The 20,779-nt window shown below is 34.9% G+C and overlaps 1 protein-coding gene across 2 annotated transcripts in view; it reads right to left on the bottom strand.

Moving 5' to 3' along the window:
• Window positions 1-20,779, bottom strand: part of LOC150103916 (LIM homeobox transcription factor 1-beta-like) — a 155,028-nt gene that overhangs the window by 23,757 nt on the left and 110,492 nt on the right. For both annotated transcript variants that reach the window (XM_090396596.1, XM_090396597.1), the window contains exons 4-5: window positions 8,533-8,750; window positions 74-231 (exon numbers count right to left, since the gene is read on the bottom strand). In XM_090396596.1, coding sequence (XP_090252722.1) covers window positions 74-231; window positions 8,533-8,750 — 376 coding nt within the window. The remainder of the gene's footprint in view (window positions 1-73; window positions 232-8,532; window positions 8,751-20,779) is intronic.

Genomic DNA, 20,779 nt, shown 5'->3' with positions numbered 1-20,779 from the left:
TAATCAAATAATTACATCCAAGAACAATACTGAGGTAACTTTTTAAGACTATTGTTTTGATCCAATTTCTTACCTTCCTACATGGTTTCTGACTAATCTCAAACGAAGCTTTAAATGCTCTTCTTTGTGCTGTAGTAAGGATGGTTCGTGGCCGTTTTGGTCCTCTCCTGCCATCTTGCCTGGGCTGACCGTTTTGTTGAGATTGAGAGTTGGATAATTGTCCATTCTCTCCTTTATCATGCAAATAAAAATAACATTATGAGATGATATTGGCTAATATTGTTTACATTTTAATACACATTACTGTGTATTAAAATATGGATGACATCATTTGCACTATGTCTGTAGAAATCATTTACATTAGAATGTTCCATCAATTTCAGGGTTTATGGTCGCATATTTGTTCGGAAATATAATCAGTGACAGCACATACACGTCTGTCATTAAAAAAAGTGAGCATGTCACATTCGCAAAATATTGAACAAGACCCATTTATTAATACACAATGAACTGATTTTATTTAATGTGGTTATTGCGTCAATTATGTCCATGCAAAATGCCGGATGGCATCAGATTTGACATTTTGGGACTAATCACTTGTTGTATGGGAGGAAGCAACGAAGCATTCTTCTGACTTCCAATTTGTGTCGTAACTAGAATTTCGGTTGATTTGAGCCAAGCGTTAAAAATCACATATTGTTTCATCGTACAAAGTACAACGTTTGCTTAAAAGATAAAAACTTCATCAACGATTAAAACTGAATAAGTAAATGTAAATATTGGTTATTAGAAACATTTATGCAGATATATATAATGTTGTAACGTCATTTATGCAGCGTATATGCAAAATTATTGCTCAGATATCACCATGTGTTCTGGCCAACTATTTAGAAATTCGGCTGGTCAGTAATCGTCAATAGTATTGATAGCAATGGGAAAAACAAAGGATCTTTCGCAGTTCGATAAAGGGATTGTTGTCAGTCCCCGTCTGGCTTCATCCGCAATTTTGAAAACAGCAGTGACTAGTTTCTCATGAAGTGAGATATCCCGGCCGTTTAATTAGTAGAAAAATAACCCACATTGCGTGTCTTGTGCCATATGCGAAACCACATATGGCATAAGACTGTAGACCGTTGTCCTAAGATAAGGATCAAGAACGCCGTCGTCTGAGAAGGCTTGCATAGACAAACATAACTTCATATATTCAGTAAATTGACCGAAGCATTTAACGGAGGATGTTTCCGAGTCATATCTCACAGAACTAGGCGCAGAGAATTGAAGGGGATCGGTACTGGCAGTCGCATGCCTATACGGAATCCACTGATTTCTGCGAAATACCGGAACGTTCGTTCTACAGTGGTGTCAGGAATATCGCGCCTGGACACTGGAAGACTGAAAAAAAAGTAATGTGTTTCAAATTCAACGTATGTCTTGTTCTGTACTAACGGTAGGCGGCACGTTTGGTGGGAACCCCATGAAGCAATGAACCCAGTTTGTTTTGCAAACACAACTGAAGGTTCTGAAGGCAGTGTCATGATGGGGCGTGTTCTATTTATACGGAACTGATTCTCTGATATTGATGGAAGGTCGAGTGTCCTCCAAGGAATATATGAACACTGTTGCCCATCCTGCAATGTTGACTTTTTATCCAGCAAGTGGCGTTTGTTTCATGGACGACAATGCTACTGTCCATCACGCAAGAATTGTTCAGCAGTAGTTTAGTGAGTATGACAGCGAATTCTAACATCTTCCCTGGCCACCGCAAAGGCCGGATCTGAACCCCCCCCCCATTGAGAATGTATAGGACATGTTATAAAAACAGATCCGGGAGCAAAGTCCTCTTTCGTCAAATCTGAGCAGATAAAGGACTAGTGAACACCTGGTATGTTGTAGATATAGATACAATTCAACACCATGTGGAATTTATGCGAAACCACATATGTGCTGTAATTCGGGAAAAGGAGGTCCAACACAGTATTAAATTAATGTTTCTAATTCAGTGGCCGGTATTATGTGTAAAACTAATAATGGAATAGGCAGAAATGCTATTAACCTTCTCCTGAAATCAACAGTAGCATAGAATTTGGTTTGTAAGAGAAAATGAGAGAATGTTTTTCATACCTACGAATCTGGGGCTTGATATTATTTCTGTATGCGCACTAACCAAATTCAGGTAACTTCTGTTAAAGTTGTGGAGATCTTTATTTTCAAACTAGCAATAATTTTGTAGATATCGTCAAAAATATTGGTAGTCTTGTGTACATAAATAGATTTTGTAACAATCATAAACTTGTTAATGGACAGACATTGACTTTTGTCACGGAAAAACAGAGATGAAATTTATCATATCCTAATTAATGAAAAGTGACTAAATCTTTAAAATTGCACGAACGTAATAATGTTACTTGTTTTGATCATCAAATTAGAGCAAATATGTCTTTCATAAAAAAGTATCAAGCAAAGAAAGTAACTTACATAATGATAAAAAGAAAAGTACTTGCCTAAACAGAATTCTTGCAGACGCCATTCGCTATCGCAACAAACTGAGCCCGGTGCTGTTTTAGCATAATTTACTTAGACGTATTTTTTTGTTTAATTTTGCTATTAAAATGGCTCCACATTTTACCAGGCACACAAATGCCACATTTCATGAAACACCATTCAGCGAAAGAGAAATTATTATCATCTTGAATCATTTTTCCCCATGTGTTGCCAATAAACACGATGCAGTTATAGCGTATAAATCGTAACGTTTTAAAGATCTCAAGTCTTGAACTTGATATCTTTAAAAATTATTCATCTACGATTCTTGAACTTCAGACTGAAAATAACTGTATTACAGTTTATACTCATCAAAACATTTTAGCTTCTTTTAAATCTTTATATAAAAATACTTGTATAAAATTGTTCAAGTAACAAATAAAAATTAGTTTGGCTGCTAAAATGTTATAATAAGTTCATATCAACAAGTATTGAGAACATATAGAAGTTGCAAGTTTCATATCAAATAATAATCAAAATATCCTATTCCATAAAATACAAACATAATACATTACGCACATACCAAAAGAAAACAACAATAAAATAAAATAAAATAAAATAAAAATTTCTATCTTTCCTTATCTATTTACATCCAGTGACTTGTTTTTGCAAGTATACCTTGACTTTTTTAAATACCTTTTGGTAATGAAGGATAATTAATACTATCTCCATTATCCGCTATATTTGCCAATATGTGTGGTCTCCGGTTGTCTAATTTACAAATGACCAGAAATATTTATATCGGATTTTCAAATGACAGTGTGAAACTGTCATTTGAAAATCCGATATAAATATTTCTGGTTTCTAGGAGGGATCCTAACCAGCTTTTCCAACAAGAAGCGTTATCATCGCTACCAAGTACACCATGAAGGCACTACGAATGAAAATCTAACGAAAAACAGGCTTATTATAAAAAATCCATACAAAACAGAGTAAATTATTTGACCCAATTAGCCGAGTGGTTAGCATATCCACTCTGTAACCAACAGGCTATGGGTTCCATTCCTACTTTGTATGTTTGTGAATATCCTGTGGTGATAGATGAATTCCATTGCAAAGCATGGAATGAAACCCACTACCTTTCTCATTGGATGCACCAAGTGGGCTTGAAAAACTTCCATGTTGACAGCCTTTCGTGGGTAGGATTAACATTTAAAAAAATAATAATTCTGTATATTATAGATGTGTGTCTGTAAACGTTTCCCAGAACTGAAATGGCCAAAGTCCTACAACAGACAAAAATGTGAGAGTATAGTAAAGATAGACATTACATTATATTACATTAGAAGAGGTTATCAAGAATAAAAAAGCTGTTTTATGCAATATTTATTAAAATATACCAAATGAAGCATTTAATACTGAAGAAATCCCATTTATGAACTAAATATGATGGAAGGACGTATTGATAAATAATCACTTTAAAAAAAAATAAAATATTGCCAGAGTGTAATAGTACTACTGCAGTGAGAGAAACATCTAAGATCTAAGACAGAAACTGCATTCTTCAGGTTTCGTGAATGAATAACTTGTTTTTTTATATATATCGGATCACACACAAAAGGCTTCAAGACCCATAGCTCACCAGTGTGCGTGAGTAAGAGGAAAGAAGGAATAGGTTGACATGTTCCTTGCACAGCTGAAGTTTTATTTGTTAGGGAAGCGAGAATGAGAGGTTGTTCGAAAGGACAGATGTAGATGGATTGAAAGAGGAAAGATATAAGTTGCTTCGGTGAGTTTCAACTGGATAAATAAATGCTGACCATCAGCTGCTCGTGTACTTATATTGTCTTCGGGGAAAGGAAGATTGATGGCCAGTTCAGCCACCATGAGAGCGTTACTGGAGTGAAGTGGTGGGAAAAAGATCATTAATTAATCAAACTTCCCTTTTCCTGATAGCATCAAAAGTATTTTTTTGTACATCATCCCAAATTGTCAGCAAAATTTCAAAGTTGGACAAATTTTGGATTTGCATAAGTGAGATGTAATGTTTGAGGGGAACTACGTGTAGTTTTTCTTAGGCTGAAGAAGCTATGGCTGAAATGTTGTGCCATTTAAGACTACAAGTATAGTCAGCCCAGGAAGAGAAAATGATCGTGTTCAGAGATCTGAGTATTATCAAAGCAACAGGAAGTGAAGTGGGATCTTTCTTGAGATAAACAAGTCTTGTTTATCTCAAGAATGTACTTGTTGCATTAAAGCCTGATGCAACAAAATCCACCATTGACTTATATGCACTAAAAGAGTTTCTAAAAGTTTATTTCAGAATGCTGCTTTGATTATTCATAAAGATGGATCAGTATTTCATAATAGGATATAATCTTTGGTAGTACTGACCGATATTATATTCTTGTTTAAAAAAAAAAAAAATTTATCAGCTGTTTTAGTTCAGTAATGAACAGAGTACTATTTACTTCCGGGTCTAAAATTTTCCTTTGCTCATGATATTTAATTCTTTTTCGAATATTCAGTTTATCCTACTGTTATGTATGCACCTGTTAGGATAGTTTCTCTCTACTTATTTGCATTGTTGTTTTACATATAGGTGATTTGGACAGATTTTAAGGAAATTCAGTATTCGAGATCTTGACTTAAATTTGTATACATTCTAATTTTTGGATTCGGTCAACCTTTTTTGTATCTGATTGAATGAATGTGATGTGGAAGTGATATAAGTTGTACAGAATCTAAAAACGATTACTAATAACTGGAGGATGCATGCATTTATTTTGAATTCTATGCTTTTATTCTGTTTTTTTTTCTTCACAAAGTCACTGTATAGTTGCCACCATCTATCATTTCTTAGTCTTGTCGTATGCACTGTCCATTTGCAATATGTATTAATTTTGACTAATGTTCTGATTGAAAAAAAAGCTCTCCAAGACTAAAATGAGAGCTTATAATAGTCAACAGAAATTGTAAATTGATCGGGGTTTTTTTTGTTGATTAAGGACTAGTGTTGTTAGTTACTCAAGGTCAAAAAGTGGGCGAATCTTCAGAATAGCGTCAATCGTGTTTTGAGATGCGTACTTTTAATTTCAATAGCCATCTATTTATCATTCTTTTTAAAAGAAATCTTAAATTTTACATCAAAATAATCAATACATATCTTGAATACTATTTCATTGACAATCGTTAATATAACTACAATAACTTAAGCCGGCTGTAAAAGATTTTAACTGAAATCACGTGTTGGCTCTCATCCGTAGCCGATGTTCAAAGCAAACCGTGAAAAACATAATCACTGGATACTTAACAGAATCGTCTTACAAAAAGAAAGTTAAAAATGAAAGAAAAAAAATAAACTACTTGGGATTAAGAGGAAAAGAAACTGAAGATTTTTTTAAAGAAAAAATCTACTACTACTACCGAGGAACTACAGCGGTATCTCTTGAGGAAACCTCATCTAAAAGCTTGTTTAATTATAGAACTTGTCAAGTAATACTTCTACGCAAAATTCTTGCTGCCACTACTAACTGAAAGTATCAGAAATGAAAAGAATTTGCGCATTTTTGTGAGCAGCATATGTGGAAGCTGCACTGATGTGTGCACGTGAGCCTAACATTCACGACTAATCGCTTGTATGCCACAGAGACAAACAAGCGCCTGTTGAGTTTTTGGTTTGAGAGCTTAACACTTCGTACATTTTCTTTCTTTTTACAATTTAAACCAGGAGTAGCAAATAAAAAAAAAACAATAAATTGAAGAAAATATGATAAAGTATAGCTCGCGATAACAAGCCTGGCGCAATTAATAAAATTCAACTTTATTATTATTGGTAGATATCTTACTGAAATTCACTTGAAGATTCTTCGCGTCCTAGACCGGAATCGAATCCATATCTTTCCAAACAAAGAAAATCATCGTAAGAGCTATATAGGATCGACATTGTCATATTTTTTCTATTTATTTATCTTTTTCATTTAACTATATTCAGAAACCTAGTTACATTTCTAAAGCTATTTCCGATCCATTGTGGATTTTGAGAGCTATGCCCAGATTTCTGAGCCTATTTAGGACACCATTAAACTATAACTCTGAGAGTTATAGTTTTCTGCAAATCCTTTTCTCTATTATCTTAAGAAATTGCTTGTATTTCTTTTCTCATGACGATATTTGTTTAAATGTATTTTTAATTTACTTTATTTGGTCCTGCAAGCTGGAATAGAAACAGTTCTTTAAAAGGGCTGTTTGAAGTTGAAAAAATAGATGAAATCTAACAAAAAAAAAGTCCGCAGTATACGAGGCGTGATAACTATTCTTCAGGTTTCGTGAATGAATAACTTGTTTTTTTATATATATCGGATCACACACAAAAGGCTTCAAGACTTTATGTGTGATCCGACATTGGTTCGTACTATCGGGCGTTTGGCGAATCGGGAAGAACCATGTGGCTGTGCATGTTTGGACATGTCTATGGTATTGTATAGTATATAGGTAAAGATGGGAAAAGAAAGTATAGAACTGGCGACCAAATGAAAAGCGAAATAAAGGAAAAGGAGAGATAACGGGATGGTCTTGAAAAAAGAGGCAATGTAAGCATTTACTTAGTAGTGAAGAACAAGAAGAAATTGCTACCTTTGTCCTGAAGCTGACATTCTTAACTTTAGAATTTCTGACAGTACTTCGATTACCCTTCCAAATTAGCGTCATGCCTAATTAATAATATTTTTAATAATAACAACGATCAATAATATTGTTACCACCGTTGGTTATTAGAACAATAAGTATGAAATCATCAATCTAGTAGTTGCATGTAAGTAATATATGTCCCTCGCCGATCATAAGCTGCTATTGTAAATAAAACGACTTCATCTGTAATAAAGACCAATAATTTTGGCATTCAGGTAGTCGATATGTTAGTATACACCCAGTGTATTAGACAGGATCACCTAATAAGGTATTGGATCCCAGGGCTTTCAGAATGGTCTTGATAACCCTGGACATCGACTCTCCTAAGTTCTGGAGCGTTAAACACTTACCAGGTGTGCTAATAGAGTACCATAGGAAATTGGAGTACCATTTCATTAAAGTTATTGATCACTATCGTGTTCCTACAACTATTTCTGAACGAACGACTCATGCTCTGTGACACGTGTGTTATCTTTTTGGTAGTGTTCACTACGTGCAAGATAAATGGCCAACACGAATGGATGTATTTGTAATGCTATGGCCTGCTTGAACAATGTTCAGATATATACTGCACCGTAAAGCCCTTGCGGTATTGATGAATAAGTATTGTCAGGAACACATGTCCCACATCATCATTCCGTCACTTGTATTGTTATGGACAAGCACTATGGGTACACGCCTTCTTGTGTTCTGATCATACTCTCGTCTTTATTTCCGCATGGAATAACAAGAAGTTTCTTCATTCCATGCGACCTTTTTCAAGTATTCTGGTGTCCAATGCTAATGTTCCTTCGCTCAGCTTAGCCATAGTTGAGCGTTTTAGTTTGACACGCATGATATGGTCAATGGTCACTTGCTATTATACTCAGTTCGAGACTGTCTGATGCATGGTACTTCTGATACCCCTGCCCTCGCAATCCTAGTTGTCCACACAGTCATTTGTCTATTTGCAGTACGTCTATTGAGATACCCTTGCGGCCGATAGTTGCTGGAATTTGTCCTCTAAAATCCTTATATAATGGAATATGTGATGAAATTTTAAGATGTCCTTTTTTATGATGATTTATGAACACAAATTCACTGGATGGAAGATAATTTAACTTACCAAAGAATTCTCAATCTTGAAGCATTAGAAAACAAGTCAGAATTATTTATTTGGACCAGCGATGATTGAATATAGCGATATTAAATGCGAAAACTAGATTACAGATTTTCAATTAGAGATAAAAATTGATTATTGATTCATATATTAATAATAGGAAATAAAAATATGCCAACGAAAATAATCATCACACGAACAACTTTGCTACATCAATAAAATAAAATCATTTTAAGAACTGTCTTATCCAAATCACCACTTACCCCGCGAAACTATTTGCATCACTGCCATTTCTTTCTCGTAGTCAGGCCTGCAGTAGAGACGAGCATTTCGTATGACAAACTGATCGCCTTTCTGTAGCTGTCTTCCGCAGCCAACACAAACGAAACAGGCGAGATGGTAGACATGGTCCAAAGCCCTCATCACGAGTTCTGTAGGGGCGATTGGCTGCATACAACCCGTACATTTTACAGCAAATAATCTGCAAGATGAATGCTTATAAATAACATAATTCAGAAATAATTAAGAAATAAACAATCAAACGTTTGTTTTATTGAATGATGTAAGTCAAATACCACTAAAATCATTCCAATTATCCTTAAAAAGTTGCATTTATAAAATAAACAAAAACTGAGAATGGTTTCGTAAACATGAGTGACTGGCTACTAGATCTGTTTCAATTACTGATCTATTTTAATAGTCTATTTCATAAAATACTTCTTTAATTTTCTCAAGTCACGGCGATATTTCCAAATTTTTATTAACTATACATTAAAGCTCTAATTTTCATGGTACACTTTTTCAGAGGAAACAACATTCGGTGCCTGTAATAGTTCCAGAATTAATCACACTGCTGATGTCACTTAACGATCTGCCCTGGCATTTGGGTTGCAAACTGTCCATTATCTTTCATAAATGATCCTAGCATTCATGGGATAAAAACCACCAGTACATTGCGTTTAGTAACAAAAATAAAGACTAAACAAGAAAATACAACTAATACAAAGCAATATTAGAATTTTAGAATATTATAATTTTTAATATATTGTTCATTGTTGTCCATTTATTGTCCAGAAAATACAGATGAGTATATGCTTTTAATATTAGTTTAATTGGCTTGTTTCTTTCTGTTTATACACTTTAGTTGAAACACTTTCAGGAATTTTCTACTTGAACTGGTTCTACTTGACGTGTGATCTTCAAGTAATAATTTCATGTTTTTACAGCTAAACACTTTGTCTTACCCTTCCGAGCACTGCCAGAAGGATCACTGCCAAACAAACATAGACGTTTCACTCGAAGGTCTAGGTGGAAAGAAAGTGCAATACGTCATTTTTAAGCTTGCCAGTGTGTTCTAGAATTAAAAAGAAATGTTGTTTTCAGAGAACACAGAAAATAAGAAAGAAATGGTGTTTTCAGGAGAAAAAACAACTCTGTCTCTTTATGAAACTTGTTAGACAACTTTCAGTTGAAAAATAAATGTTCCTCAACGATAACCGAGATATTTTTCAAACGAAGAGTCAAAGTGATAGTTCGTACCACATTCTCTCCAAACGACGGATTTAGCATATACTTGTTGTCTCTCACTTTGATTAACTAAAAATCGTTGCTCCCAAGTATTATTAATCCAGAAATCTGCACGTTCAAAGAGAATTCCTCTGAGGGAGCTATTTTTACTATCTATTTGATATTCTATTGCCGCAATCTAAATCAAAGATTATCAAAATATACTTTTCTTCAAGGAAAACGTTTCGAGTAAGCCGTTAGTCTCAGTTTTAATTTTTTTATGGTTTCTCTAATTTAGCTTTAACGAATCACTTTATTTGTTTTCATCGATTCTGTTTATGCTGACTTGGAAAATAAGTGAAAATTTTGAGCGTCTTTTTAGATAATACCTTTCATGTCTATTTTAAATTAGAGTTTTGAGATATTTTAGCATTCCATTTTAGAAAATTTCGCCAGTCTTTATTCAGAGCAATGTTGTGAAGTTCATGAACATTCAGACCAACCGCCTCGGTAGGTAACAGTCCACGCGAATCTTTTAGCCAAAAGTCGGTCATTACTTTGGCTAGGAAGATCAGTGAGGTGATCACAAAAACAATGTGATTAAGAAATAAGATATACACTATTCTTCAACATGTATTAAATATTAGAAGAAAAACACAGTGTGAAGAAAACAATTCTGATAAATCTAGCTACAAAGCAACGCGAGATCTGCTGCTAACAAGAATTATGTATGTAGACTTAGGAATCTTGTACTACTCCTTCCGCAAAACAGCAACTACGGGGTACTTCACTATGATCATATTAGTCTCGGTTTTCTCACAACATCTTTGATGTGTTCAACGTAATTTATATAAGGAATGAAGTGTCAAAGTTGGTTTCCCACTACTTTTCTCAAACCATTTGTTTATGAACTAGGTAGAATGATAAGTTGAAGATATTGTACAGGTAGAGTCATCAGCAAAGAATTTCATCAGTGCAGAAAACAAAAAATCAGAATGTCACAATAGGCCACACTTTATGCACACCACAACATAGACCATTATCAAACATGTGAAATATCTCCATACTGTAACGCTTCCTCCACTATGTTTCGCTATTAGCAACTACTGTTTTCAGAAATGTTAATTTCTTGTGTTCTACCTGTAGAGCTATCCGACGAACAGATTATCCAATCCGTTAGGTAATTTACTACTTACATAATCTTCTAATGTGTGTGCATTTATAAACTATAATTGTACTCTATGAATGCGCATAATGTCCTTCTAGCCTGGCTTACCGTTTTAACATTTATTAAAAGTTCTTTTTTAACATATTATTATTATTATTCGAATGAGTTCAATACTCATCCTGTGAGATCACCCCACTGTACGTAACCCGACTTCTACTCTACTTAACCTGTATCCACACACACACACAACGTTACTATCTACATTCTACACCATAACTGTACGCAACACAATCTATCCCCATCAGTAGTCTGTAAACTGCGTGTGTACTAGGGGTCGATTTGTCTGTTCTGTACTCGGGATGAACAATCTGAATTTCCGAGAGAAAAAAATCCTCCTACCGCCGTATGAGATTGACTAACTCATCTTCAAAACAAAACAACAGAAAATACAGACGAGTATATGCTTTTAATATTAGTTTAATTTGTACTTTTATCGTTATTATTGCTATTTAATACAATATAAGCCCAATTAAGCGAATAAGTAGCTTAACGTTTCCATTTCTCTCTTTTCTCTTGATCATCCGAGATGAACTTATATCAAATTTCATTAAGGAGAAGAATTCTTCTTCTCCTTAATTAATAGATGATGACGTCTTGAAGAGTTGTGAAATTCACCGAATATTCCTCAAGGAAACCGAAGTAAAACAAGACATATTCTAAAAGATATATAGACATTTACAAAATACAGAGAAAGAAAGAAAAAACAAAAGAAAAGTACTTCAAGAAATAGAAACAATAACATCGCCGAAAAAATAAAAGAAAACCAACTCGCAAAGAACACGATAAACAAGCAATGATAAAAATAACGGGACCAATAAAGTTATTTTTTTAATCTTGAAAAGAGAGAGAGAAAGTGGAGTTCCTTCAGAGATATTATTGTTTTTGGATGTTACTTTATTCTCCGTCTTAAAAGATTTGTAGGCCTCATTAAAAAAAGAAAGATAAACTAAAAATAAGTCAAAAAATATCTTACAAGATAAATCATCCAACGGTTGATATAATGGGAGATCCCTGTGAGCAACGTTAACTAGTGATGGAGACAATTAAAAATTAAGTAACTATACAAAAATGGAACGTTTAGCATACAGAATAGAACAACAGGAAGCAACATGGAGCAGCTAATAAAACATAATACGAGACTATTACTCACTCATAAAACTCTTCTTATAAAGGAAAAGAATTACACAATCATGCAAAAACTCTAATATAACAAATATACAGATTATACCAGATTACATATGTGGATGTACTACAATCGATCGGATAATGGACGAAATGAAAAACCAACAACTATAATTCAAGAACGTCTTCAGAACGAAGAGCATTTCATAAAATTCTAAAACACAAGTTTTTGAACTAAGAAACACTAATTCTCTAAGGAGATTGGCGTGACGATCTTCTTCTAGAATGAGTGATAATAACATGCGCGCATTCAAGAACCGAAACAACAGACATTTTGCTTTAATTGTTGGTCTGGTGATACTGTAGTGTAAAATTAGTTACTTAATTGATTTCATTAAAGTTATGCGCGTGCGTGCATAACTTTAATGAAATAGCTTTATATTTTTAGAGTAATTATATACTTGATTTGCACTTAATTGTTGCTTGATGGCTTAGAATCTGAAAGAATCTTTATAAGGACTTTTCACCTGAGGGTGAGTTGTCCAGTCCCATACGGAGGCAGGCGACAGGATTTTTCCTCCTAGAAAGTCGGATTTTTTCATTCTGCTAAATAGGAGACCGGCCAGAATAAACATGCAATTAATAGACATTATATGAGCCTAACAGCGTTCTTTACTCAGTCGATCGTCGGAGCTGTTTGGTTGGAAATATTTGTGTTTGAATCCTGTCTGTGACGCGAAGAACCTTGACTAGGGTTTTTCAAAGATGAGCAAGAATCGGTTCTAGTAGAGTAGCATTTTATAACGAGAAAAATTCGTTTTTATATTAATTATTTCATTCATTAAAATTTAATATGACAATATTATACTAATAATGATCAAATTCTGTTTTATTTCGGACTTATGGGTTCTAGTTTCCTTTTCCCTGTGGCCAGGATGTTTGTGGATGTATTTAAGTGGTAGATGAGGTTCATTGCCGGTATGAAGCTACTACTACCGTCGCTCTACTTGCTTGAGGCCTGAACTCTCCTGAAAAACAGTCATTGATATTTATCGCAAGGATCCGGATCGTTCATCCTTAGCCATCAACGGGGTTAAATGTGCTGTAGATTAAATTCGGTGGGTTAGAATTACATACTGAATCATACTAATAGAATCTAAAACCGATACAAAAATAATTAAATAATATCACAAATAACGCACTGCAGAACAGAAATTACGAGAGGGCTAATTCACATAATTGAATAGCAAAGGCTTCAATTGCAAATGTAATTAAATATAATTTTTAATGAAAAGTTAAAAATTATTTGTGCAATCTCACGGAATTCCCACGCTGACTTTCAAATATTTTTTTTTAGATATCCTACATCCAATCCTGTTTCTACGTGTGAGCTGCATGAGTCATAAACCGTGGTGACGCAGCCAAACTCAGCTTTATTTTATATATATAGCTGTTTTACTAGAATAATGAACATCATATTTAAAACAGTTTCATTCAGTTAAAATAAAGCACATATATTTGTGTTGATGAATATAGACTGCATAGACTATGAGAGGAATGCAGTCAACGGAAATGTTTAGCTTACGCTGTCTTCACCACCAGCCAAAACATTACAAGTCAACTACTTCGTTCTGTTGGGGAAACATGATAGCTGTAGCTATCTGCATCTAATCATCACCAGGCAGTCATTTCTAACTTCCCCGACCACTCTACTCTAAATTCAGGGTACGAAACTGAATATCGCTCAACACGGGTCATCTGCTGATTAGGTGTGGTTTCTTTCTCTCACAATGCTACACCCAGTGACATAATCTCTTTACGTGCGCTATAGCAATACTATTATCAGCGAAAAATAAAATTTGACGTACTAACCTCTTACTAACATGCTAATATCCGCATATCGTACCATTTATATTTTATAGTAAAACGTTTTAGATGTTATATTGTTTTCTAAGAGTACTCCGGATTTTCTTCTCATGGATAAAAGTAAAAACAGATCATTTTTATTCATCTGACATCTAGAAACTGAATATTATCATTTTAAATTATTCAAACAACAGAAATGAGAATATTCAAATTTCTTGTTTGTGTCCGCAGTTTTTTTTTCTTCTTCCTAGCTTGATGTATTTCAGTAGAATAAGAACAACACAATATTTGTCATTAGGTTGGAAAAAACTTCAGTTCTTCTGTTCATGACTCGAACAACCTTTATAGGCCTTTCAACGGGTAGTGAGGTGACCAGTCTCACATGGAAGCGAGAGGGGTCTCCTCCTTCAAGGCACAAACCTGCCAGAGAATGTATAATTAAGAGACATAACATACTAGTTCCATGGTTTCCGTGATCTCAATTACTTCTTTCATAATTCCACTCATTTCTACTCGATTTTCTGTTTATTTTATTCTGAGAGCTTCTTACTAGTAAAATCGGACTTTAGAAGTTGTAATCATTTCAATATTTATTATAAATGATTGCAAAATATTATTCGAATAATATTCAAATAATAATAATTATTATTATCATACGTACTGTTTTATTTTGTTTTTATTTTAAGTTCAATTCTTTGGAAAATGGTTCTTTGAAAAAAATGATTCTTCGGAAGTCCAATAATTCGAACCATGCTTGAAAGTTTATGATTGTTATGATTATGATTTTTAAGCAGCCTATAAAAATAGATGAGTAACTACGGCCAACCTGGATCGAAAAATACTATTGTATTGCTGTAAATGTCTCTTTTATGCATAGAATAAGTGCCTTAGACGATGTTATCTTATAACTGCATACCATAGCTTTTAAGCAATATGCAGTTTAATTTTTTATTATATTAATTTTTACTCATCGTATTTTGATATGGATTAATCTTTTAAAGAATATGTTTAGACAGAAATTAACATATGATAGGATTGATTATCCCACCTAAGTGTCAGTAAATTTAGTGCTGATATTAATTTGTTGGTATTCTCCTTTTGAAAAATTATTTTGATAAGCTCCGTCAGATATTGCTATAAGCAGAAGAAACCTAATACGGAAATATTTTTTTAAAAAAAACAATCTCATAAAATAAAGGTGTAAACATTTTTAGCGAATTAGTGCCATGTTTGAGCTGAGGATTGAGGGACTTATTAATGTTCTATTTGTATCCAGGATGGTCGTCTCACAAAGGGCAACGAAATTCATTTGCTACCTCAAGAGATTCAAAAACATTTATGCTCACAGTAGGAGTCGAACCCATAACTTTTTGGTTGGACAGCTGAGACGCTATCCACAAAGCTAACTAAAATGAAAATCTTATTCTATACTATAATGAAGATTGTTTCCGGATTCAAATATTATTTGAATCCGGAAACAATGAGGAGGAAGAGAAACTTGTTCCGTGAGTATGGAGTTTGACTGTGAAGAGATGTTGGGTGGTAGCTAGACGTGTTTCAATGGATTTGGTAGAGAGAGAGTGGGGGATTGTGAGGAATAGTTACGATGAACATTTATAATGGAAATATTTATAGAAGATGCATGAAGCAGATATTAGACGGCTGTGCGAGAGTGATTGGAGTGAGTTGGTAAGAGATGAGTCGTTAATCAGTCTGACAGCTCTCTTCTGCATTGCTCGTGTATTTTTAGGGAGCTCTTAAGGCACCTCTCCAGATGTGCGAGCAGTACTCGATGGATGGGAAAATTTGTAATTTGCACAGGATTAATAGTTGTTCGGGAGTAAAGTAATGCCGTGAACGAAGGAGGAATCCTAATTTTTTGGATGCCGAGAAGGCAATTGTGTCATATCTTTATGCCAAGGGTCATATGTCTTGATGTCAAGATAATCCCAAAGAGAGAGATCTCATCTTGCCAAAAAATTGGGGTGTTGTCAAAGGTAAGGCTGGGATGATATGGTTCTTTTTTATGGGAAATAAGTGAACCGTATTTTGCAGGTATTGAAATTGACAAGGTTATCCAAGCCCCATCGGAGAATGATTTGAAGATCAGAATTTACGCTTGTAGAAGTTGTTGCTCGGTGAGTTCTGGTGGCTTGTTTGGTGCAAAGTTGGTCTTGTGAGAAGGAGGAATGTAGCGTACTGTTGTTTGCGGAACTGTCTATCTGATTGGTGGTCAACTGGAGCAAGTCATTGATATACAGAAGAGACAGAGCGGGTGAGAAGACAAAACCTTGTGAGATCCCCATCATTAGTTGCATAGTTAGAAGATAAGGAATCGTCAACCATCACACGCAGCGTGTGTCAAGTAAGAAAACTGGCAACTCAGTTGCAGAAGTTACGGAACAGATCGAATGATGGAGCTTATTTAACAGGTCCTGTAGTAGACCGGTATAAAACCCTAGAGAAATCTAGTGCAACTATTTGGGATTCGCCAAACTTTTCCATGGTGCTTATCCAGAGATATGTGACATAGGTGGTGAGCAGATCTTCTGTTGAACGGCATTGGCGGAGTGGAATCCATACTGCGGTCGTTTATTATGTGAGTACTTTCAAGATAGCATAGACGTTGGATGTTGATGGTTCTCTCCATTACTTTAAAAGGACTGGGGAATTTTGCCTATAATTCCATATATTAGATATAATTTTCCACGTTTAATAAGAATCCAGGTATCAAAATGTTTCAAAATTACATTACTTTGAGGAGAATTGTTTTTTACATCTCATTATAAGTTTACACTGTACGAGAGGATATAAACCCCCCATACTTTATGAACTTACGTTGTAACCTATTGGATATTAGTACCATTGTAATAATATCTACTACTATATTAGTGCAATGTACTATGTTAGTACATCGTACTAACATACATTGTAACTAGGTGGATATTAGTGCTGTGGGTGGGCTAAGGTAATATCCAGATTATCCGGATAATCTGAAACCCTGCTCTAGAGACCAAGCAGGGTATTTCTTCAATTCACTTCAGGCTTCCAGTAAGCAGGATAGAGGTGGTAGTGGTGGTCTTCTCCTCCTCCTCCTCCTTTCACGTATATTAGGCCTAGTGACCCGTTATGTCATGAAGAATTGTATTCTCTGAGTGTTCCAATTTTAGTTACGTTCGTATTAGGCATAGCCTATTACGATTTGAAACCGCGACCTCTTCGAGGATAAGGTGGTTAGCCGAGTTGATTCCAGGAACAACTTGTAAAAGCTTCTGTGGAGTACCTTTGTTTTTTCCAATTTTTTCTGTGTGTAAGGGTATCCAAAGCATGGTCTGCCAGACCCGACTTGCCATAGCGAAAGTGCAGGATATATTTTTTGTGTTCACAGAACTGTGCCTTCCGGTGTGTCCTATGTCTGTAGATGCGTGTGTTCACAGGTCCGATTTGTCTATTCTTGGGGGACGAAAAACCCTCTACCTCCGCATGAGACTGCTAACTCACCTTTAGTCGAAAGAGACCAGATAAAGGTTCCTCACGTCTTGGACGGGAATCGAACCCAGGTCTATTCCGACCAATGCTTTGGATACTCTTGCACACAGAAAAAATTGGAAAAAACAAAGGTACTCCACAGAAGCTTTTACAAGTTGTTCCTGGAATCAACTCGGCTAACCACCTTATCCTCGAAGAGGTCGCGGTTTCAAATCGTAAGCTTCGTCTATATCGACTGAGCTACTGGGGCTCATAGTGGTGGTCTCACAGAATGAAAATCATCTACTACCAGTGCCAGATTACCCATTAAGCACACAAAGTCCTTGCTTATGGCATAAAGCCTCACTGGAACACTCAGGGAATATAATCCTTCCATGACAGTGACTGATTCTCGCTATAAGAATATCAGGAAGAGTTTAATTTAAATCTAATATATAACTGGATTTAAATGATCGATATAATTGTTATTTATAATAAAACATTTTCTGCTTAACGAGTTTTTTTAAACTTTACATTTTATGAGGAGTACACCCAAACATCTTTAGTGCTTAGGCCCCTACAAATCCTTAATCTTGATTTGTCTATCTCAATAATATAAGAAAAGAACTATTGTTTGTAGTTATTTACCAGTGAACAGGCGGCTTCCTCAACCTTCAAGCTAAAATAATGACTGTTTAGACCTCGGAGTATGTGCAGATGTTGTTTTCAGTTAAATAACCAAATAGAATTTTGTATTTTTCTTTCTGTTTTCGATTATTCTTTGGAGGAAATATCATTGAAACAGGTGGTGGTGCTATTGGGATAAATTGTAAGTGAAAGCCACTTCCTTAACTACTTTGTTTGCTCTGTTAGTTTATTGATGTATTTGATTCGTTGTTGGCACCCTCAACGCCTCGCCTTAATGGCTCCATTATGTACCCTCTTTAGTTGCGGGCAAATGTTCTGCGTATAGCTCAGGTGTACATGTGTGTGCGTGTGCTTGCTGGCGTTTAGTTAAATCAGGTGCATCGTGGCCACAAGTTTATGTATAACATAAGGAAACGTCGGAAACTACTTCCGGACCATTTGTGGCGTCAACACGTGCACACGCACCTCTCCATCCTGTTAAGTCGATACTTCCACCCAATCTCAACTTCATGTTTTTGTGCCTTGCTTCGGTAATATTTTATTCCGCTTGGCCTCGCCAACAACGTATCAGCCTTCACTGCTCCGCTCCCGCTTGTTGCTACAAACATTAATGCTCAGGTTACGAAGAGAAGATGTGTTATTAACTTTTTTTTTTTTTTTAGTTCGATATGCCCGCTTCTATTTTACATCTCATGATCTTTCACCAGTCGATTTAATTTTGACCGCACACCTCGTTTTGTCGTTCTTTGGAAAAGCGGAGAAATTCGTATAGCAGAGGATGAGAAATGGGAAGAATTAGGTTTAATCAGCAAATAACGTGTCTTGCTAATTAACCATTGCATATAGTTTCTGGCTTCGAAATTTTATTAGGAAGCAAAACCTTTGGGAAGGTGGACATCTTTGTATTCTAATTATTTCGATATGTTCTTCCATATATTGGAATTCCTGAAATAGATATGATGTAGTGTACTGCAGTACATATTCGTTGTAAGAATACGTTTGTCTTTAGAGTATTGGCCTAGTTATAATGTTTGCTTTCTAAGTGTTTTGAATACAAAAATACGCTTTAATGTGCCATATGTTTGAAGACATCTGTAGTGTTAACGATGCTAAGTATTGATAAACAAATATCTAATATGATAAACAAAAGGCCTGAGATTTTATATATCGGAAATGTTCTAATTATTGTAAAGCATTTTGAAGAAGTCGCTTCTTCTTCCTTTAAAGGACTTATGCAGCACGTTTTTATGTAGCTAGCACTCTTGTAGAAAACGCTTCCATGTCTTAGTCTGGAGAAATGTGATCTTTGATTTAAAAAAATGGATTCGAAGCTTTCAGAACGCGATAAACATTTCAGAAGCTGAGTTTCCCGGTTTCACATAAAGAGATGATAGGGAGTTTTCTCCTAGAAAAGTTTGGTCCTCCCTCCTCACAAAACAGATAAACTAGCAGTAGTAATGAATTGACAGACACATTGTATTATTTTTTCATGGCCCCCCATTAGGCCTAACTTATTACCTGCTTTGATGGTAATAAGTTATCCAGAAAACTCATCTGCGATACGTTAAGACCGTGGTTTTCAAACTTTTTAAAGAGATGCTCCCTTTTTTTGTAAAAAAGTTCTTGCGTACCCCTACATTTTTCATAACACAATATTAATCTATAGTTTTTTTAGCATGCATTTTATTTCAGTAAAACTAAGATACTCTTACAATTTTTGACACTAGAAAATTATACTTTAAACCAAACAAAAAAGTAAAATAACACAAATTGATATTTATTTTAAACATTACAACTTTGTATATTAATTACAAAAAATATTTAATAAAATCACCAGGCTTGTTCTTAAGCATGTAGTTTTTCAAAACGTAGAGTGTTTTAATGCTATATTCAGTTGAAATAAGCTGATGGAATGCATGTTGGAGTTTAGGTGGAAAATAAATAACAATATTAACCATTGCTTCTTGCCTCCCCCTCAGAAAAGGGTCTCGCATCCCCTGCCCTGGGAGGCACGTCCCAGCGTTGGAAAACCACTGTGTTATGATACGATACTTTCGACATTGGCTTTTTTTTTAAAAGAATAGATTACAAAGTATATTGTGAAAGTTTAATTTTAGTCATAAATGGATATAAATCCATCTTAATATTCAAATTATAACAATCGAAATACTGTTTAACAGTTTCTTTTCCTTAAGCAATAGCGTCTGGTTAAAAATAAGGCGACCTTCGTCAAGAGTTTCTTCGGTGTCTATTACAAGTAAATGTTCTCATGATTCAGGTTCAAATCCTCGCTAAAGTTTCTAATGTTCCTTTTTGATAGACAACAAATGACAACAAGAAAGTTTCTGCTTAACTACCAAAGAGAGCCACATAGACTCCAGACACTCATCTAGCTAGTAAAACCCTAAATATCATAATAAACGAAAAGATGCAGTCCTCCAAAAGGACGACATATTGCCTTCCTTATTCGAATATACATAAATTGCATATTCGAGTGTTTTAATTATTGTAATGTCATAATTACAATAGAACGAGACAGTTCTCATGCAACGTCGTCATACTCTTCTACACCACACATTTGAAGCTATAAACTGCCAACTGTCGATGAATTTCTTCTAGCATGAGATCTTTACCTTGCAAATGATGGTGTTGGGGCTTGTGAAGTAATAAAC

This window comes from Typopeltis vanoorti, chromosome 8, assembly GCF_054136105.1.
Source record: "Typopeltis vanoorti isolate ZY-2024b chromosome 8, IOZ_Tvanoo_1.0, whole genome shotgun sequence".
NCBI classification, from domain to species: Eukaryota; Metazoa; Arthropoda; class Arachnida; order Uropygi; family Thelyphonidae; genus Typopeltis; species Typopeltis vanoorti.
The sequence above is the reverse complement of the archived record's forward strand: the minus strand, read 5'-3'. Positions and strand labels throughout refer to the sequence as shown.